This window comes from Talpa occidentalis, unplaced genomic scaffold (assembly GCF_014898055.3).
Source record: "Talpa occidentalis isolate TD23 unplaced genomic scaffold, MPIMG_talOcc4v2.1 talOcc4.16, whole genome shotgun sequence".
Classification (NCBI taxonomy): Eukaryota; Metazoa; Chordata; class Mammalia; order Eulipotyphla; family Talpidae; genus Talpa; species Talpa occidentalis.
The window spans coordinates 76491503-76513617 of NW_023601653.1; the positions used below are offsets into that span (position 1 = coordinate 76491503).

General features: G+C 47.2%; 1 protein-coding gene across 3 annotated transcripts; it reads left to right on the forward strand.

The window, feature by feature from the left end:
• The first annotated feature begins 1078 nt into the window (after nucleotides 1–1078).
• DNAJC22 (DnaJ heat shock protein family (Hsp40) member C22) lies at nucleotides 1079–6019 on the forward strand. Of its 3 annotated transcripts, XM_054696824.1 has the most exons (4): nucleotides 1079–1091; nucleotides 1514–1633; nucleotides 3202–4152; nucleotides 5664–6019. In XM_054696824.1, the coding sequence occupies exons 3-4, from the start codon at nucleotides 3319–3321 to the stop codon at nucleotides 5838–5840; spliced, it is 1011 nt and encodes a 336-aa protein (XP_054552799.1). In that variant the 5' UTR covers nucleotides 1079–1091; nucleotides 1514–1633; nucleotides 3202–3318; the 3' UTR covers nucleotides 5841–6019. The 3 variants fall into 3 exon arrangements, with proteins under 3 accessions (XP_054552799.1, XP_037371260.1, XP_037371259.1); XM_037515363.2 differs by lacking the exons at nucleotides 1079–1091; nucleotides 1514–1633 and adding an exon at nucleotides 2003–2090; XM_037515362.2 differs by lacking the exons at nucleotides 1079–1091; nucleotides 1514–1633 and adding an exon at nucleotides 2220–2270.
• The last annotated feature ends 16096 nt before the right edge of the window (nucleotides 6020–22115 follow it).

Here is a 22115-nt window from a genome sequence, read left to right on the forward strand (position 1 = left end):
AACAGAAGAGAACCGGGGAGCGGGAAGTTTGGGCCCCACCTACAGCCGCCTCGGTGGCTCCTGGCCCCCAGTCCTCGCAGTTCTCTGCTGGAGAAGTCGAGGCAGTCGAGGCCGAGACGCACCAGGGAGGTTAAAAGCCGGATCAGCGGCCAGAATTCCTGCCGGGGTCTCTGGAGCCACCTGCCCGCCCCGGGTCCGCGGCGGGGAAATGCACCACCCGCCCCAGGCGAAGCTCAGGCGCGCCCCTCCTGCTTTAAATCGTCAGATCCCCCCCCCGACCCCCCATTCTCCACCGCGCGCCAGTTTATAGAACAACAATTTGGGGAAAACAATCCGGGCCGAGTGACGGCCCCGTAATTGTGACAAAGTGAGTGCGGGCGGCCGGAGCGCGCCGGGGCGGGCAGGGGAGGCGCCGCCCCCTCGCCCGCCCCCCGCGCCCCGCCGCCCGCTCGTTCTCATTCCGGTCACCTCCCGTCCCTCTCCTTGACTCTTCTCCCATCCTTCTCCCGGCCCCTGGCGCCTCCCTCCGCTCGTTCCTCCATCGGTCTTCGCTTTCCTCCCGGCGACGGCTCTTCTCCAGGCGCCCCCCGGGCCCGCCCCGCGCGCTTCGCCGGCGCCACTTCTCCATCCCTCGGCCCCGCGCGCGTCTCCATCTTCCCCTCGCGCTGCGGCCGCCGGCGGGTCCCTCGCCCCCGCCGCACCGCCCGCCCCTTCCTCGCCCAGCCCTCGCCGCCCTCGCTGGCCCTGGGGCTCCCCACCCCGGGAGGCCAGCGCTGCCCCCGCGCCCCGGGTTTGTCCGGCCTCGGAGCTGGCGACCGAGGGGTCCGGGGGGCCGGGGTTGCCCCTTCCCTCTCCCTGGCGCCGCTGCCTCCCTCAGCCCGCGCCGGGAGCCCGGAGCGAGTTTGTTTGTCCACTGGCGGCCGCCGCCGCCGGTTCTGTTTGCCGAGCTTAGCTCGCCGGCGCGCGGTGCGGGCCCAATTAAGTTTCATTCATTATTCAACGCCCCTGTCCGCCCCCGCCCCCAGCTGGCGGCTCCAGCCTTGGGGTCCCTCCCAACCCTTCCCCCTCGACGAGCCCCGGGGGGAACTAAGGTGAGCCGGTTCCCTCCCAGGCCCCGACCAGAACGGAGGGCCTGGGAGCGTGGAGGGAGCCGAAGCGCTCTGCAGAATTGGGGGAGGTACTTGGGAAGGTCCTCCAGGCTCCCCCCGTGCTCAAGTGAAAGCCCGGGGACGGTGGACAGCCGGGCCTTTCCCCTGCAGAGGAGAGCACCGGCCTCGGAAGCCGTGACTTGGCCAAGGTCACGTAACAACAGGGCAGGATTCGCGCCCAGGGCGCGGCCTGAAGGCACCGCGCGTCCCGGGCCTGTCCCCGCGGGGCCACAGGGTGCTGGGTGGCGGGAGGGCTCTGGCCTAGCTCTTCTGCAAGGGCCTGGGCGCTCCCCTCACCCGCTCAACTTCTGCCCTGTTTTTCTTTTCTCTCTTATTTTAATCTGCCCCTGGTTGTCATCGCGCAGCCCGCGGGACACAGCAGGCCCGTGGCGCCCACTCGGGAGTTTCCACAGATCTCAGGCTCAGGCCTAGGTACAGTGACCCGCGACTGGCAGACTCGGAGGCGGGGCATTCGGCACACTCAGGTGTGTGTTGGGGGGTCCCCTCTCCGCGGGCTGTCGGCGGGTGTCTGTCTTAGAGGAACTGAAGGTGGAGTCAGCTCAGGTGGCCTCGAAGGGCAACGAGTAGAGAAAGAGGACAGTGCACCTGAGGTCAGGCCAGAGGCACCCTCTCTTTGTGGGGGTGGCGAGGGGCACTCCACGGCCTGCTTTGTTTTGTTTTGTTGGGGGGCGGGCGTTGTTTTGTTTTTGCATTTCCAGGGAACCGCTCGGGGCGGCTCACCCTGGCAAGGTGAGTCTGGGGACGCGCCAGCCCCGCCCTTCCGCGGGCCGCAGCGCCACCTGGCGGCGACGCGGGGCAGGCGGCGGCCGGGAGGGAGCCCCGCGGAGCCCCTCGAAGCCCGGGGGGCGGAAAGCGCCGGGACGACAGGAAACCTAGGGAGCCAGACCCGGGAGTGGGGCTAGAGGAGCCGGAGGCTGAAAGGTGACCCCGAGGGCCCGGGGAGGGCCTTGGGGAGGAGCCTGGCCCAGGAGGCCGGCCCGACTTCCGCGACGGCTCGCGCGGAAAGTCAAAGTCCACCGGGGCGGCCGGGGCGCGCGGAGAGGGGCCATCTTGACTCTGGGGTCAAAGGAAATGACCCGGCCTGGGGCCCGGGGTATCCAGGTACGGCTGCTCGCCACGGGGCTAGCGGGTTCTGGCAGCTGGTTTGGTCTTCTAGGGAATAATTCAGGCCCTTTGGAGAGACTTTGCAAGTGTGCCCTGGAAAGAGGTGATTGAAATGTGGGGTGCCAGGGTCTAGGTCGAAACGTAGTTTTCCAGAGCTGATTAAGTGGAGGGAATTCAGGGCTTCTTTCAAGATTGAGTTGGGGAAGATTTCATCTGTGGAGAGAGGGGAAGGCTGGAGAGGGGCTAAGACCTTGGCTAAGAGCCTGAGGACGGCCATAGTCGGGCGGGAAAAATGGTTGGTACCGGGGTCTTTTAAAATGTGTGGGCACTTTAGAAGGGTCTTCTATTTGCTCCGCTGCCCCAGTGGCATTTGGGGGTCAGTGTTCTGAGGGGAGTTCTAAAATCTAAGCGTCTGTGTTTTTACCTGTGTGCCGAGTTCTCAGTTACTCAGCTGAGAGCATTTAAAACATTCTCCCCCAAAGTGGCATCACTTTGGTTGTAAGAAATAGACCTGAGGTGCTGGTCCAAAGGATGTGGAGAAATCGGCATTTCAGGAAGATCTAATTCCATTATAATTGGAAGAAATGGTTATTGTGTTGGGACCTGCATATAGTCTTTTTTTTTAAAAAAAGATTTATTTATGTATACAAGAGCTGGGGTACAGGCCAGAGATGCGGGGGGTAAGAGGACTCACCAGAGCTAGAGTGGGGAACAGAACAGGCAGACTGACTGAAATACACTGCTGAGGGAAGCAGCGGGCGAGACAGGAGAGGTCTGCTTTGCCCTGTGAGTTGCTCCCTGGCTGGCCGGGGATCAAACTTGTGCTGCAGAGGCTGCAATTGCTTCCTAGCACAGTGCTTAACCCCTTGCACCACCAGGGAGGCCCCCCTGCATATAGTCTTACAGTTGCTTTTTTTCCATTCTTAAGGTGTATGGATAACTCTGGGGCCATGACTGCCATGATTTTCACAGAGGACCCCAGATTTCTGCAGTGTGAGCAGTGTCAAGTGCTCCTGGACTGGTTCTGAGAACTCTTGCCTAGAGAATGGCCAAGGGGCTCCTGGTGACCTATGCCCTCTGGGCTATAGGGGGCCCTGCAGGGCTCCACCATTTGTACCTGGGGCGGGACAGCCATGCGCTGCTCTGGATGCTTACCTTGGGAGGAGGTGGGCTAGGCTGGCTCTGGGAGTTCTGGAAGCTCCCAAGCTTTGTAGATCAGGCAAACAGAGCCCAGGGTCAGAGGCAGCACTCAGGACAGACACCCCCTCTGAGTCCCATTCGTTTTGTAGCCCAGGTGATGGTGGGCATGTATTTTGGTCTTGTGGCCCTCATTAGTCTTTCTTTCATGGCCAATTTCTATGCTGTGGGCCTCCCGCTGGCAGTTGGCCTAGGAGTCTTGCTGGTGGCTGCTGTTGGCAACCAGACCTCAGACGTGAAGAACACGCTAGGGGCAGCATTTCTCACTTCCCCTATCTTCTACGGTCGCCCCACAGCCATTTTCCCCATCAGCGTGGTTGCCAGCATTACAGCCCAGAAGCACCGCCGCTATAAAACTGTGGTGTCAGAGACACTCAGTGTGCGGCTTTACCGCCTGGGCTTAGCTTACCTTGCTTTCACGGGCCCCCTGGTGTACAGTGCTCTCTGCAACACAGCTGCCACCCTCCACTATGTGGCAGAGACCCTTGGCTTCTTCTTGAGTTGGTTCAGTTTCTTCCCTCTCCTTGGCCGCTTCTTGGAGTCTGTCTTCCTTTTGCCTTACCGGGTCTGGAGGCTGCTGGTGGGGGATCCTGGTTTCAGCAATGGCTCCTTCCAGGAGTGGGAGAAGCTCTATGAGTTCGTTCACAGTTTTCAGGATGAGAAGCATCAGCTGGCTTACCAGGTAAGGCACTCTTCCCTCTGGTTTCTATCTGGGATGATTCCGGGAGTAGGCTGAACATTACTGGAGCAGGTGCCCTTGTGTGGAAGTACTGTTTCCATGCCTGCTTAGTTAGTCCCGAGAAGGGTGTCCTAGCTTCTTTGCACTTCTGTGTAATTGGGTGATGGTGCAGGGCTCTGATAATGAGTGGGTAAAATATATGTGTTTATTATTTCCTTTTTATCATTTAACACATATAAACTACACTGGTTTTATATATATACCTACGTAACTACTGCTTAGATCAAGCTGTGGAATATTTCCAGCACTAAGAATGTTCCCTTGTGCCATCCCAATCTATATGCCTTTTCTCCATGGTAACCTCTATTCTGACTTCTAATATCTTTTTTTTTTTAAGATTTATTTATTTATTTATACAAGCATTGGGTACAGTCAGAAGCGCAGGAGGGTGAGAGAATTCACCAGAGCCAGAGCAGGGAACAGAACAGGCAGAATGATGAAATACACTGCTAAGGGGAGCAGCAGGCATGGCGGGACAGGGCTGTCGCGCCATGTGGGACCCTCGCCGGTGGCCAGGGATTGAACTGGTGCTGCAGAGGCTGTGGTCAGCTTCGCAGCCCAGTGCTCAAATGCTGCGCCACCAGGGGAGGCCCATATTCTGACTTCTAATATCATAGATTAGGTCTGCCCATTCTTGAACTTCATATAAGTAGAATCATGTAGTGCATACTATTTGGTGTCTGACTTCTTTCATTCAACATTATTTTTGTGAGATTTATTCAGATTATTGCATGTGTTGCAAATTGTTTTCATTGTCCTATAGAATCCCATTATATGGCTATACCCCCATTTACCCATCCACTCTATTGTTAATTGAACATTTAGGTTGTATCCAGTTTAGACTATTCTGAATAAAATTGCTATGAACATTCTTTTTTTTTTTTTCAAGATTTATTTATTTGTACATTCAAGAGCTGGGGTACAGGCCACAGATGCAGGAGGGGCGAGCAGATTCACCAGAGACAAAGCAGGGATCAGAACAGGCAGACGGACTGAAATACGCTGCTGCGGGGAGCAGGGGGCAAGACGGGAGAGGTCTGCCTCGCCATATGGGTTTCTCTCTGGCCGTCCGGGGATCAAACTTGTGCTGCAGAGACTGCAGATTGCTTCATAGTGCGGTGCTTAACCGCTTGTGCCACCAGGAGGCCCTGCTGTGAACATTCTTGTACATGTCTTTGGTGGACATATATATTTATTTCTCTTGCAAGCAGGAGCTTTTGTCAGTGTTGTGAAGTTCCATGTTGGGAAATGAACAGCTATGATTAAAGGCAAGTCCTGGTTCTTGCCATGATAACTTGTCCATGTTTCTACATATTGGAATTCCAACCTGACCTTTTCCTATAGGCAAGTAGAAGCCAGTTCCAGAGATAACCAAAATCTGACTTAGCACAGAGAGAACCAGAGGCCCTGACAATTTATAGGATTCTAATTTGTCAACTTCTGCTTTCCCTAAGGTTTTGGGTCTCCCAGAAGGGGCAACAAATGAAGAAATACACCGCAGATACCAAGAGCTGGTGAAGGTCTGGCACCCTGACCATAACCGGCACAAAGCAGAGGAAGCTCAGAAGCACTTCTTGGAGATTCAGGCTGCTTATGAAGTCCTGAGTCAGCCCAGGGCGTCCTGGAGATGAGAAGAAACTTCCCCTTGAGGAGGGACTCTTCCTGGCAGAGCAGGGAAGCTTGTGCCAGCCCAGCTCTGTCCATGTGGGACATTCCAGTAGCATTAAAGAGACTGCTTGCAGTGGAGATGAGAAAACCTTACAGTGGTGAGAGAGCTATTGTGGTAGAAGAATATATTTGTGTTTTGAATTCTGGAATTCTTGACTATTTTATTCCTGACTTTTTTCCTTTTTTTAAAAAAGATTTTATTATTTATTTTTGTATAGAAGAACTGGGGTGTAGGCCAGAGGTGGGAGTGGTGGTAAAAGGATTCACCAGAGGCGGAATGGGGAGCAGAACAGGCAGATCTACCCAAATACACTGCTAAGGGGAGCAGTGGAGCAGGAGAGGTCTGCTGTGCCATATGTGGGTCAGCTCCCTGGTGGGGGATTGAACTCAGGCTGCCGTCATGGTGACAGTGCAGAGACTTAACCCCTAGACCACTAGGGAGGCCCTGACTTTTCTTATAACCAGATAGCAAAATGAAAGACATATTATAAAACCAATGAAGTATCTTTTAGAGACTATACACCTTTATACCACCCCTGGTATATAGTAAGTGAGAGTGCAAGGTTATTTAACTGTGAGATGTAGTTCATTGAAGGAATTTTGTGGAAAATCCTCAGACTTTACATAGGTAGGTGGACTGGCTACATTCTCAGATCTTCTCAAAACTTGGGATCTGATTCTGAGCTATATACCCTGTTCCCTAGGAGTTTACTGTCTGATGGGCAGTAATAACACGTGCACAGATATCAAAGTGCCACGTTCACTGTTTTGAAGTCAGTGTCATAATTGGTGTAGAGTACATTGGGATATTGAGGAAGGGATAAATAAAAAAAAAAGGAATAAGTGACATTGTTTTATTGGTGCTCATGTAAAAATTCATGATTTTATAGCTCATGTGCCCTTACAGGGGTTTTTGGGAGACCCCAGAAAACCAGTAGCTTGAGCACCTCAAGGGGGCTTTATCTAATCCCTAAGTAACTAGCCAACTTTGAAAGAAATATCCCAGGATACATCAGGAAGCCTGGAGACTAAGAACATGTTGTTAAAATTAGGTAACTTCACACTTTATTTGTGTATATATCCCTCATACTTCCCTTTTTGAGGGAAGTGGACTCTGAATAGTATACGTACTCTTAAAAAGTGGTATTATTATTATTTTTTTAAAGTGGTATTATTTTTTAAGATTTATTTATGCATACAAGAGCTGGGGTACAGGTCAGAGGTGGGGGGGGGTGAGAGGATTCACCAGAGACAGAGTGGGGAACAGAACAGGTAGACTGACTGAAATACGCTGCTGAGGGGAGCAGCAGGCAAGACAGGAGGGGTCTGTTGCCTCCATGTGGGTTGCTCCCTGGCCGGCCAGGAATCGAGCTTGTGCTGCAGAGGCTGTGGACAGCTTCACAGCGCTGCGCTCAACCTGCTGTGCCACCGGGGAGGCCCCTTAATTGTTTTTTTTTTTTTAAGATTTATTTATTTATGCATACAAGAACTGGGGTGTAGGCCAGAGGTGCAGGGGGTGAGAGGATTCACCAGAGACAGAGTGGGAGCAGAACAGGCAGATCTGTTGAAATACACTGCTGAGGGGAGCAGTGGGCAAGAGAGGAGAGGTCTGCTGTGCCATGTGGGCCGCCACCTCCCTGGCCAGCTGGGGAATCAAATTCAGTGACTGGCAGTAACTTGATAGTGCTGTCTTTAACCCCTGAGCCACGAGGGTCGCCCCCATCCATAATTGTTAAGAAGATCTTTTATTTGGTTATAATTTGCTTCCCTGTAGTTTCTTTTTAGCTCTACCATCTCTTCCTACAAAGAATAAAGACCAATTAAAAAAAAACCCTTCTTGATAAGAACCTGCCCTGTATCTCATATTTCTCTAAATCTCCCCTTTTCCAGATTAAATATCCCCTTGTTTAAGGAAGCACTCAGTTTGACAGAAAGAGGATGTGTGGGTTCTACTTCTGCCTCTCATGTAACCAGCCTTCTGACTTTAAGCCACTTCAACACTCTGGGCCTCAGTTTTTTCCTTGCAATGTGAGGAAGGTGGTCTTCACTAACCTTTAAGATTGTTGCAACATTGGATTCTGGGTTCTTCGCTTTTCAACCCAGGCTAGTGATCAGTGGTTTATTTTGTCCTCTTCTGTCTGCCCTCTTGTGGACACTGTCTTGGGAAAAAAATCTTTAAATTTCTGGAGCAACAATATAATAGCCATGATCCCCAAATAAAAAAATTCTCTCTCCTTCATCAAACCATTTTCATTTATTCATGTTCTTTTCTAGACCTTGTCAATAAATGTATGTAATTAGCTTTTATATAACTGAATCATATCAAGGACAGAATTTTGTCGTTTCTCCTTCTCACTGATTCATAAGCATATACGTGAAGATTTTACATTTATGTATATGTTATATCATTGAGGTATATTTCATACACCACAAAATTCACCCTTCCATTTTATTTTTCATTCACCTTTTCAAAGTATAGAATTTAGAGGTTTGTAGTATGCATTCATCATGTACAGCCATCAACGCTAGATCCAGAACATTTTCGCCACGCCAAAAAGAAACCTCAGCCTTCATCCCCTGGCAATTACTAATGTACTTTCTGTCTCTATAGATTTGCGTATCCTGGACACTTTATATAAACGGAATCATACAATATGTCTCCCTTTATGTCTAGCTTCTAGCACTTGGTATAATGTTTTCAAGATTTATTCTTGTAGCATGCATTATCATTATATGTTTTTTATTTTATTTTTTCAAATAACACATTATATTTTAATGTTATGTAATATTCCCTTTTGAGGAGACATTTAGGATATATTTGTTATAAAAATGCTGCATCAATATCTTCATGTCTCTAATTCATCTATTCTCTTGAATTATTTCAGAATAAATTCCCATGGGTGGAATTACTAGGTCAAAGGGTATGAACATTTTTATGGTTTTTGTCAATATTGCTCTTAAATTGTGCCCAGAACTAAACGCAATTTTCAGATGTGCTCAGACAGAACAGGGTGTTGTGGGGCTATTAAGTTCTCAAGGTCTGGACAATATATCATCCATTAAATCAAGCAATCTTTAGAATTTACTAGCTTTTTTTGGTTGCTCATTGAGCTTATAGCCAACTGAGGTCCTTAGGTCTTTCCTAGGCACTATGAAAGCTATGTTTGCTTCTATTTTAGGACCCAGCAGATTTTGAGGACTCTGACCTGAATTTAGTGTTTTCTTTTTTTCAGTAACAACGTTATTGTCTTTTTTTTTTTTTTTTAGATTTATTTATTTATGCATACAAGAGCGGGGATACAGGCCAGAAATGCGGGTGGGGCGGGGTGGGGCGAGAGGATTCACCAGAGACAGAGTGGGGAGCAGAACAGGCAGACTGACTGAAATACACTGCTGAGGGGAGCACCTGGGCGAGACAGGAGAGGTCTGCTGCACCATGTAGGTTGCTCTCTGGCCAGCCGGGATCCAGTCGTGCTGCAGTGGCTGCGGATTGCTTCAGGCCCAACAATAACGTGCAGTCTTAGTAAGTTAGGAGGTTAGTATTCATTGCAATATTATCTAGGAACTGCAGATGGAGCTGTTAGGCTGTCACAAGGATACACCATGTCCTTTAATTCTTTTTTTAGGATCTGGAAGTGGAACATATTTAGCAGGTCCATTATCAGAATTCAGTTTTCCCCTTTTGTTGAGGAGAAGAGAGCTACTGTGAAGTTGGATTTTGGTGTTATTCAGGGTAAACTCCAATTGAAGCAGGTCTAGGAGACTCTGGGACAGTTAGAGTCCTCTGTTAACTGTTAGAGCTTTGCTTCAACACACAACCCAAGCCACTTTGATTTTTGAAGTTCACATCCTGAGAAACTGGGTGATTTTTTTGTTTGTTTCTCTTTGTTCCTTGCCAACCCCTTCCCTTACTTCAAGGAATTGAAACTTTTTCAACTAAGTGGATGGTTTTGCTAAGATGGGTTTTAAACACCATTAGCAGAAAATTTACAGTGTTCCCACCTAATGAGAGTTTTAGTTCAGTAATGCATTGCCCATTTCCTTTTCCTCTTCATCCCAAGTTATTTCTCCCCATCTCTCACTTGGACTTTGCCTGGTCAGTCTGTTTATTTGCAAACTATTATAACTTTAAGCAAGAACTTGGATTTCCTCGATTTAAATCTTAATGGCGATTCACCAGAATAGAGCAGTGCTCCATGTGGGAGAGTTGGAAGGGAATCATTGTAACCTACTCTGTGTCAGACCTTAGTCCCTTTTATGGGCTGAGAAAGGTTGTGGGGAATATCCTCTGCAGGGTAGTGACCCAGCTAGTATGTGAGCCTGACTTTGCAAGGGCCACTCAAAGGGGCATCGTCCTTAGCTTGCATAGGTCAGGCATCTTTCAGATGAATTAGTATCAGGAATGGAAGGGGCTGGGTATGGGGGAAACATAAATGTCTTCTGTTGATATCTTTCCCAATCATGTTACCCCTTCTGCCCCCGCTTCCATACCATCGCTGCTGTTTTTGGACTTGGTCCCTCTTTATTGCTTTCACTCCCGGGGTCTAGAGCTGAGACTCTGAGTTTACTGATTTTCTTTGTAACTTGGGTTGGAAAACAAATAATTGCTTAATTCAGGCAAATGGTATCATTACTGTTTTATTCAATGACTGGGAACTCATTGCTTCTTAGTTAATTTTTCTTCCATAGCTAAGAGATGGATAATTTCAGAGTCATCTCCTTCAAGCTCTAATTTTATTCCATGGGTGAGTTTCTTTGTTCTCATGTTCGTGCCCTTTGTTGACGTCATTCTTCTCTCCTATGATTTTTTTTCCTCTTTGCTACACATTTTACAATCCAGTTTAAGGTTTATCCCTAAGTGATGACTTCACTGATTAATTCTATCCAAAGCAATCTTTCTCCTTTGAATTCTTTCAGCATTCTTGTCCAGTTTGTATCATTTTATCAAGCATTTTCTCACATGTAGCCATGTAATTGTTCTCTGTACCATGTTTACAAGTCTTATCTCCTTAGCTATACCAAAGCCCCCAGAGGGCAGGGATTGTTCTCTTACAATGCAAATAACAGGACATTTACCATTTAGTTAAATTTGTTTTAAACTATTATTTATTATTTAATATTTTATTTAATATTTTAGAACCTCAATTTCCTCATTTGTTACACTAGGATAATGATGCCCTTATTGCAAAGATGTTGAGAGGATCAAATGTGAAAAGGTGTTGAGAGTGTTTTGTAAACCTTAAAACATTTTACAGAGGCTAGCATTATCAAGTTTTTAATAATGGTGACAAGGTATAAAAATAAGAGCATGCTGAAATTCCATGAATCAATTTACAGTGAAGCAGTGTCAGTTGTGTGTCTCACACACAACTGTTTTTAATAAACCTGCAGAGTATTAGCACGGAACTGAGAGTTTCAAATCTGAATCTGGTTCTGATATTGTCACTAATTTTGTGATGTAACACTTAAATCTTTGATAATTTAAGCCCTTTCCCAGTTCTAAATACCCAATACACAATTGAACTGCATATGTTATCCATGTCTTTGAACTTCACTTTTGTTACTGTAAAATGGGAAATGCTAACCTAATCAAATCCCTTTAATCGAACATTTTAGAATGGATGTTCAAAGGAACATTAATTTGCACAGAAGTCTTGGGAGAAAATAGCTTCCTTGGGGAGAGGTGCGTCCTGTATGGTGTTTTCCCTTTACTATTAACCAACCATATACCATATTAAGTACTTGAAGAAAACTGTTTAATGTGATTTTATCCAGTGGTTCCCAAGCTTATTAGAGCCTGGGATAGGTTTTTTTTTTTTTTCCTCAGATAACATCTATTTAGCATCCCATGAAACTAATTTTCTAAGATACACAGTTTGAACTGCTAACACGAATATTCTTAGGTATTAGAGGTAGTCCAAGCAAAGGGAAAAGAATATCTATATCTTCCTTTGATCTTTGTGCCTGTTATGGTTTGTGGCTTTAGCTTTTTTTTTTTATAATTTTTTTAGGTACTTTTTTTTTTATGATTTATTTATTTATACAAGCACTGGGTACAGTCAGAAGCGTGGGAGGGTGAGAGAATTCACCAGAGCCAGAGCGGGGAGCAGAGCAGGCAGAAGGACCGAAGTACACTGCTGAGGGGAGCAGCGGGTGGCAGGAGAGGTCTGCGCGCCATGTGGGACCCTCCTCCAGTGGCCAGGGAGCAGCCGGGGATCGAACAAGCACTGCAGAGGCTGCGGGCAGCTTTGCAAACCAGTGCTCAACCGCTGCGCCACAGGGGAGGCCCTGTTGCTTTAGCTTAATAAACAGAGACTTAAAAAAAATCATGTTCCTCAATTATAGACATTGATTATCAAGACTCTAAGATAATGGGCAAAATTTTTGTATCCATCAGATTAAGGTTTAACTTCGGCTTCATTTTCTTCCTACCAAAAATATGAACTCTGGGAATCAATCACTTCATACACAAAACATCAACTCGAAATAAACCAAAAAGCACACGTTAAGTTCTGATCTAAAGATCTATTGGAAAACATCAATGAGGTCAGGCTAAATATCTGCAGAATTCATATGCAAGGGTAAAGATTATGTCATGATTTATCTTTAGTTAAGCTAAAGATAGCTGCCACTCCATCATTAGGTACCCTGGGGTAAGTTAATTTTCTGAAGGTTGAACTGAAACATGGTATTTTGTATTGTTGTTTCAAAATGATCTTTTATAATCCTTGGCAGTTGCTCTAATCACTTCAGAAATTTGATTTTTTTTTTCTTCAGAGTAGCTCACAAGTATTATATGTTGAATTTATTACAGCATTTCCTTTCCTCCAAATATAATGTACAGAAGGATTTTAAACAATTTGTAACTATTTCAAAGCAAAGAAATGATTTCAAACCAATTTTATTGTGAAGCATACAAAATAGAAAATATATATGTAGCCTAAAGAACAGTGATAAAATTAATCTTTTTGTAAACCACGTCAAAAGCATTTTTGAAACATTTGTTCAATGTGCTTTTATAGAGAGGTTGAGTGCTGCATGGAGAAAGGATAGTTACATGGGCCATGATCTCCTCCAGCAAACCCCACTCAGCAAGACATGCTTTGTGTGACCACACCTTCTTGGAGTGCTGCTATTTTTTTGAGTAAAATCCATGTGAGGAGCCTATCCTGATTCCACCCTAGGGACTAAATATTCCTCTCAACCACTCTCAGGACTTTTCCCTTTGAGGAGCTCTGTTAACGCTGACATTCTTCATCTCATTAAAATTTTGATGTTGTTTTAACAACTCTCATAGATTGGACCTGGTGTGCTCCTTAATCCACCACCCTTCTCTTTGAGTGGGATACCCACCTGTAAAAACTCTCATTGGTATAGGGTTTCTCTAAGGAGAGGCATCCTGGCTTTCCTAACAAACTACAAAGTTTCCAAGAGTGACTTTTGGTAGGTGAAATCAGTCATAATGGAATAAGATCTTGGAATTTTAATCGTTTAATTCCTACTCTTCAATGTTTTCTGTTAACCATACGGTCCCTATTATCCTGTTCCTTCTCTATCTGGGAATAGGAATTGTGAAAGAATTAGTCACTCATTCCTTTGTGTTCCTACACCACCTTGCACTTTCTGTTTCAGCTCTTATCATGTTATTATAGTTAATTATTTAATAGCTTTTATTCTCCTTTACACCTGAATGCTTTCTGGGGGTGGGGGTGGGGGATAATGATCATGTTTTACTCTTTGTAAGTGACCTAATGCCTAAAACAAAGTAACACTCATTGTGTACTTATGTCAATTTAACTGATGGAGAACAGCTATTTGAATGTTTTGCTTCCATTGTACCTCAGACTTTGGAAGATTTAACAGTAAGCAACACATGGTATAGTACCTTAACTAGCCTTGTTTCTTTAGATCTGTAAACAATAATGTTGGATTAAATTAGGACTTATTAACCAGCCAGTGGGCTCCAGGGGATTTTGTCCTCAAGAGGATCCAGTGCGACATTAAAAAACAAGGAACAGGGCCTCCCTGGTGGCGCAAGGGGTTAAGCACCGCACTATGAAGCAATTCGCAGCCTCTGCAGCAGGAGTTCGATCCTGGGCCAGGGAGCTACCCACATGGCACAGCAGACCTCTCCTGCCTCGCCCGCTGCTCCCCTCAGCAGTGTATTTCAGTAGATCTGCCTGTTCTGCTCCCCACTCTGTCTCTGGTGAATCCTCTCACCCCTCTGCATCTCTGGCCTGTACCCCAGCTCTTGTATGCATGAATAAATATTAAAAAAAAAAAAACAAAACCCAAGGATCAGATGACTTCGTAGCACTCTTCTACACTCCATTACATGCACTAGGACTGATAGAATAAACGTGTGTAAAAACCAAAACAACTTCGTGCATGTGCTGTCTCACCAGACATGCACATAGATCCGCTCAGGTTGATCCATGAGGCCGACCCAGGGGCCCTTCAGCTTTTTTTGGCCTCCAAAGACTCTGAGGATAGAGTCCGGTGAATCTTTTCTACCCTGCTTGTCTAAACTTCCAGCCTTCGGCCAGTCCTGACCGACTGCTGACCGCGGCCAGGGGGTGAGCGCTCCACGCAGGCGGGACGGCGGCTGGACGGCACCGAACTGTCAGCCGCGGCTGCCGGGGCTGGGATCTGACCACGAAGACCGGGGAGTCCTGGGCAGTAAGATTTCCCGGCGGCGCGGCTGGCCACAGCCGCAGAAAGGGACGCGGGCTGCTCCGCCGACCTGAAGAGACTCGTCAGCGGACCCGGCCAGGGCGTCCCGCGGACGTGGCGGGGGTGGGGAACCCCCAAGCGGCGCGCGAGGCTCCCGGCGCCAAGCCAGGGCGTCGCCCCGCCCCCCGCCCCGGGACTTCCCCGGCTGAGGCGGCCGCCCGCCGCGGAGGCTTTTTCGGAGTAAAACTTGGGTCGGGAAGGAGGCGAAGGGGGAAACCGTGGAAAGTTCCGGGGGCGGGAGGCGAGAGAGCCGTGAGGGGAGGGCGGCCTGAGCGGCGTCCCGACGCGGGCCTGCGGCGGCGACCGTCCGAGGGTCCCCCCGGGCGCCCGCCTTCGGCAGCCTCCGGGGCAGTTTCGGCTCTTTCCGACAGTTCCGCGGGGCCTCCGCTCCCCGCCCCACCCCGCGCCGCCCGCGTTCCTGGGCCGGGGCCGTTCTGCGCGTGGACGCGAGCTCGCGTCCCGCCGCGTGCGCCCCCTCCACTTAACTCCCGGCCCGGCCCTCGGGGCACCCCCGTCCTCCCCGACCCCGGCGAGGCCCGCGCTGCTTCAGCTCGGGCGCGCGGCGCGAGGAGCGGCCACCGGCGCGCCGCGTCCACCTCCACGGGGCTCTGCCGCGCGCGCCCCCGCGGGCCGCAACGGCCTCGAGCCGGGCGTCGGGTGCGCGCCCGCGCGGGCACGCGCCTGTGCGCCGGCTGACTGGCGCGCACGCGCCCGAGCGGGCTCCGGGGCGGGGCGAGCTGCTCGAGCCGCGGGGAGGTCGGAGCGGATCCGCTGGCGCCCCGGCCCCCAGCGCGGCCGCGATTCCCAGCCCGCCGCCGGGCCGAGGAGGGGAGCCGGGAGGGCGCGGGGGCGGGGCGGCGTCCGGCTCGGCCGAGCTGGGGGAGGAGCGCGGCGGCGGCTCCGGGGAGAAGGAGGCGGAGGCGCTTTTCTCTTCTTCTCAGATACCCGAGCGTCCGGGACTCGGAGCCTGGAACTGGGGGGGCGCGGCGGCTGCTGGGGCCCGGGTAAGTGAGACGGGGGGTGTCGGGTGGGGAGTTGGTGGGGGACAGAGCGAGGAACGGAGTGGAGACGGGCTGGGGCGAGGGAAAAGGGGGAGGGGCCGTTGTTGGGGGTTGGGGGGCTGAGGGGCGGGGGCGGGAGCCCCTGGGGACCTGGAGTCCCTTGGCCGGTGGGAGGTTTCTGGGGTGCGTGGGGCGGGCCGAAGCCCATGGGTCCGACTTTGGGGGTGTCCAGAGGCACAGGCCGGGGAACAATGGAGTGAGGGGCGCTGGTGTGGGAGCGCGTGTGGGGTGTTGGGTTTTGAGAACAGAGAGCAGAAAGAACGGGTCGTTTGGGGTGAGAATTACGCCGAGTTGGGGATTCAGTGGGGGGGTGTGAGGTCGTCTCCGTGGGTGCCCGAGGTTCTTAGAATTTGGGGGGCAAAGTGGGATTTGAAAAAAGACAGAGAAGAGCATTTTGGGGACGAGGTGGGTGGGGAACGGGACAGAAAACAAGGTGAGGAGGCCGAGCAGGTCGGTGTGGTTGGGGCTCGAGGCGAAGCTGAAGGGGAAAACGAGCTGGGAGTGCACAGGGGAGGCGTCTGGAGTGGTGTCCAAGGCACTGGGGTTCTTAGAGGAGGTGGAGAGTTCTCTGGCTGTCCCTCTAAGGAATACAAGACACTCATTTAATAATTTGATTGCCATTTGCAGTCCGCTTCACTGGTAAAGCATGCTATAATGTTTATTTCCCGTCTGTTCCGCAGGTTACTGTACATAATTTGCCTGTGGTTAATGAAGCAGGAGAGGAGAGATGATCAAAAATAGGCATCTTGCTTTGAGTTAGTTCAGTGAGTGTGTAGTTCAGGGTATTTGCGGGGAGAACCGAGAGTTTGTTTTCATTCGAGACCAAAAGGTGATGAATAGCCTTGATGAAATCCGAGGTATCTGCACTTTGTTAGAATTGCAGTTTCTCACCAAGAAATGTTCATGTGCCATCTGCTATTTGTTTTATGCTTTTGGAAGAGATTTGGGTTCTGCCCCAAGAAATTCTTGATGTTGATTTCAAATGATCAAGCTGCCTTCATGCTTTCTAGTTTGAATTAAGGTGATTTGAAAATATTGTTTTCAATATTTTGACTATAACTCTTCAATAACCCTTGAAGAGTTCAAGGGTTATGATCTTTGTTTTTCTTTGACGCTTGTATTTCCAGACAAAATTGTCAGTGGCACTAGAGACAAGATTGCAGACTTGGAAATTGTGGTTACCTTTGTGTGTTCATAAATAGTCCACATTAAACTTTTGATTTGTTGGACATTGTTTTGCTGACTCATCCAAGATTTCTGAGAATTCATCGGCTTTTATTTCTCGCCTAGGTCTCTGATAGAAGCATTAGGCTACTTTATAATAAAGGTCCAAAAATAATGATCTGAATTGTCACTTTTCATACATGTTACAGAAACCACACAAAGCGGGACATGAGTGCAGTGTCTTCATTAATGATAATGTGGCTCTTTATTGACTTACAATGGACTACGCAAAGTGTTAAGGTCATTTTGCATGCATAATTTCAATCCTCACACTCGGTCTTATTTTATAAGTGAATAGATTAAAGAACTTACAAAGGTCATAGAGTTAGTAAATAAAGCAGAATTCATACCCAGTTGGATACCTTCTTTAAATCTTCATTGCCTCATTGTTTTTTCTGCTCTCACTCATACCCCAGTCTTGGCTGCAGCATAAATTGGATGAAATTTGGGTTTTGTATACAATACTAGTGATTAGATCATGGCTGGGTTAGTGGGCTGCATCGGTAGAGTTTACTGAAGCTTTATTTCTCCTGTGTCTCAACAGATCTTCTGGGTCTTGAGAATAGGGCTGAACATCCTGTTACAGGTTTGTCCTGTGAACACACTTAATTTTCACTTTAGTATAGTGTACTGCTGAAGTACTGTTACACGTACGTGACACTCTTCCTTGTAGAAGTCAAGATAGTCAGTGGTGGATCGAAGAACAGTTAACTCTGGAAAACAATTGAAAACTGCTGAATGCTCAAGTGTCCTCCAAGCACCTGTTGAGTTCATAACTGATACTGGCATTATCTTAAAATATAGACAGGATCCTTTTAGAAAAGTGAGTGAACTGCTAGAACTGAGAAATGGCTCCCTCCTGAAGGAGGAGCCGCTGGCCAAAACATGGTCATAGCCCCTGGAGGCTAGTGCGGAAGTAGCAAAGGTCTGTAGGTGAATGGCAGGGGGAAGGGAATTTTTATTTGTTGAAAATTTTATGTATTGAAGGCACTTAACTCAGTGTGTTTTACGTATCTGTTACCTTGTAAGGTCTTCACACAATCCTTTTATGGTAGTTGTAAGTATTATTCCCATTTTTCAGATGAGACTCAGAAAGGTTAAGTAGTTTATGCTTAAAAATGGCAATGTCACTTAATAATGGCAGTAAGGAAAGTTTGCATATGCACTTATTTATTTCTGCTGCTTGCAGCTTCCTGCTGTAGACCCATGGTATTAAAACTGGTAGCTTAAAGTCACTCTTTAGGAGCCACTGGACTTATTAGAAGTAAAACTGATTACTTCAGTCTTGCTGCTTCCATTGGAGACTGGAAGAAGAGGCTTGTATTTTTCTGGTTTAATTTTTGGTAAGGGAAGTTAATTCATTATTTATCAAATAACCTCCTATAGAGTATAATTCAGTCTTTTTCTCAGTTGTCATAGATCTATAGCAACATGAAAATGGCATGGCCATCCCTTCCTGTTCTGAGGTCTTGACTTTCAGGTTGGTCATCCAGGCTCTGGAGGGTGACAGTGGATAGGGAAAGGATCCCTATTACTGACTCTCACTGCTTTTTTAAGATTTATCTATTTATATAAGCACTGGGTACAGGCCAGATTCGCGGGAGTGTGAGAGGATTCACCAGAGACAGAGTGGGGAACAGAACAGGCAGACTGATGAAATACACTGCTGAGGGGAGCAGCGGGCGATCAGGAGAGGTCTGCTGCGCCATGTGGGACCCTCGCCAGCCAGGCTCGAACCATCGCTGCAGAGGCTGCAGACAGCCTCACAGCGTGGCGCTCAGCCACCTGCGCCACCAGGGGAGACCCCTTACTGCTTTTTATTAATTGAACTTTTTTATTTTCTTACATTGTTCATTTTTGTACAATGTTTGATTTCTCCCCTCAGGCGTAGTCCCCATAAATCTCCACCACCACATTACCTGTGAACCATCACATAGTCCCTTATGGTCTTCCCTCCCCTGTTTTGACTCCTTTCCCTCGCTGTATGCCTCAGAGCTATAGTTTGCCTGCAAGTTTTGTGTGTTTTTTTTTTTGACCCTTTGTTCAGTTTCCCTATATTAATCCTATAAGTGAAACCATCCGATATTTTTCTTTTTCCTTCTGACTTATTTCACTGAGCATAATCCCTTCCAGCTCCATCCATGTTGTTGCAAATGGCATGAATTTATCTTTTTTGATTGCTGAGTGGTATTCTACTGTGTGTGTATATATATATCACATCTTCTTGATCCATTCATCTTTTCTGGGGCATTTAGGTTGTTTCCATATCTTAGCTATTGTAAATAGTGCTGTAGTAAACAGGAGTGTAAGTTTCCTTTCGAATTAATCTTTTTATGTCCTTTGGGTAGATTCCTAGGAGTGGAGCCACTGGATCATATGGTAGATCCATTTTCAGTAATTTGAGGACCCTCCACACAGCTTTTCATAGTGGTTGGACCCATTTGCAGTGTAAGAGGATTCCTTTTTTTCCTCATCCTTGCCAGCATTTGTTGTTGCCAGTTTTTCAAATATGGGCCATTCTCACTGATTGTTCTTACCACTTCTTTTGATGTTTTTGCCACAAAAATTTGCTCGTCATTCCTTTAAACAAAAATTGGGGTAATGGGAACTACAACAATGCAAGAACAAAAAATTTAATTAATTAATAAATAATTTTTTTTTTTAAATTGTGGTACTACATAACATGAAATGAATCATTTAAGCCATTTACCAGTTCAGGAGTACTAAGGACATTCAAGGGTCTGTGCAAATATCACCACCATCCATCTCCCCAAACTGAAACTCTGTAACAATTAGACAATAACTCCACACTGCTGCTGTTCCACTTTCAGTCTCTATGAATGTAACTACTTTAGGTATCTCATATAAATGGAATCAGTTGTGTAGTATTTGTTTATTTTTGTCTGGCGCATTTGCTCAGCATGATGTCTTCAAGGCTTATTAATATAGCCCATGTCAGAATTTGATCCCTTTTTAGGACTGAATAATATTCCATTGCTGTGTGTACTGCATTCTGTTTATCCATTCATCTGTTGGTAGACACTGGTTGTTTCTGTCTTTTGACTATTGTGAATAATGCTACTATGAACAGATACCTGAGTACTTGCTTTCCATTCTTTTGGGTATATACCCAGAAGTCAGATTTCTGGGTCACATGGTAATTCTGTTTAATTTTTCAAGGAAATTTGGATACTTCTAAATGAAGGTTTTATTATGTGTTCACCTGAAGATACGAATTGGCCTTATGTTCAAGGGATTTTTCAAAAGTAATAGATTTACCCAGTTTTTCATGGCTCTCTCTTAGCTTCTGCTGCTTATATTTATATATCAGGACATCTGGCAAGTACATGGAAATACATTTCAACTTAGCAATAAAAGTAATTCTGAAAATCTTTTTAGACTGTTCAGATGATGAAGAAAATGAGAGTTTCTTTTCTAAAGTATGAAATGTATCCAGTGCAGAGGGAGCCGTTTGTCATATACAGCTCTTTCTAGTCATGCCTCTGAATGAGGATAATCATCCTAACATAAAAATTAAGGGCACATTAAGATTGTTTCATGTGTATGAACTGTGGTTACTGCTTATCTTCTGTATCCTTTCACTCATTGAAAGGATATAAAATAGTGCCTGCTAAGTGTAAAAAATAGCTAAAAATAGTGCTTTAACTGTTTCAAGAAGGTAGGTGTAACACAGGGAGTAAAATTGGCTACAGTCATTTGTGTGACTCCATTTTCTCTCCTTCCCTCCCTTCATATGTAGACACGTGTGTATGTGTTCTCTCTCTCTTTCAACCAAATATGATAGATTGGACTCGCTGCAGGAGACTGGCAATGAACTGACTCTTGGGTCTAACCTCCAGCTTCATTTTTCCTATATGTCACAAGGAAGGTAATTATCCCTGCCTCAGTCTGGAGATTATTGGGTCTCAGGCACACTTGTCATTTTCTGGGAGCCTTATGGGACATTTAGAGAGCCCACACTTAGCCTTGGAGGTGGTCTTTGCTTCTGAAATCTTTTTTCCCCCACCACCATCCCTTAAATTCTTACTTTTGTCTACTCTTTTTTTTTTTTTTAAGATTTATTTATGCATATAAGAGCTGCGGTACAGGCCAGAGATGCGGGGGTGTGAGAGGATTCACCAGAGACAGAGTGGGGAACAGAACAGGCAGATTGACCAAAGTACACTGCTGAGGGGAGCAGCGGGCAAGAGGCGCCATGTGGGTTGCTCCCTGGCCATCCTGGGATCGAACTCGTGCTGCAGAGGCTGCGGATTGCTTCGTAGTGCGGTGTTTAACCCCTTGCACCACCAGGGAGGTCCTCTTTTGCCTCCTCTTAATATCAGAAACCTCACTGTGTTTATTAGTATCTGCTAAATTTAATGTTTTCTTATGACCACTTGTCTGCTATGTAAATATCTAATATTTGTTTTTATTGTTCTGACTTGCTTTACTACACATGATTTTCTTTTTCAAGATTTATTTATTTATTTATGCATACCATACAGAGGTGTGGGGGGTGTGTGAGAGGATTCGACAGAGACAGAGTGGGGAACAGAACAGATGGATCTACTGAAATACACTGCTGAGGGGAGCAGCGGGTGAGTCAGGCGAGGTCTGCTGCGCCATGTGGGTATGTCCCTGGTTGGGGATCCAACTCGTGCTGCAGTGGCTGTGGATAGCTTCATAGGTTATGTCTTAATCCCTTGTGCCAACAGGGAGGACTTACACATGATTTTCTTGAACACTTCCATTTTGCTGTAAATGGCATCATCTTTCCTTATGAATGAATAGTATTCCATTTTGTGGATATACCACCACATCTTGATCCAATCCTCTGTTATTGGTCACTTAGGTTGTTTCCATGTCCTACCTCGCTATGGTGAATAATGTAATTTTTTTAGTTGATGGTTTCATGTTCTTTGATGATATATTTTTTTTTTTTTTTTTTTTATAGAGGCATGTTTTATTTATTTATTTGTTTGTTTGTTTTGTTTATACATGCACTGGGTACAGTCAGAAGAGCGGGAGGGTGAGAGAATTCACCAGAGCCAGAGCGGGGAGCAGAGCAGGCAGAAGGACCGAAGTACGCTGCTGAGGGGAGCAGCGGGCGGCAGGAGAGGTCTGCGCGCCATGTGGGACCCTCCTCCGGTGGCCGGGGAGCAGGCGGGGATCGAACCGGCGCCGCAGAGGCCGCGGGCAGCTTCGCAACCCAGCGCTCAA

Bases quoted from the DNA above. Each gene is read 5' to 3' on its own strand.
- DNAJC22 (XM_054696824.1), top strand. From the start codon at position 3,319: ATGGCCAAGGGGCTCCTGGTGACCTATGCCCTCTGGGCTATAGGGGGC. The intron at 4,153-5,663 runs GTAAGGCACTCT...GCTTTCCCTAAG, and splicing joins AGCATCAGCTGGCTTACCAG to GTTTTGGGTCTCCCAGAAGG.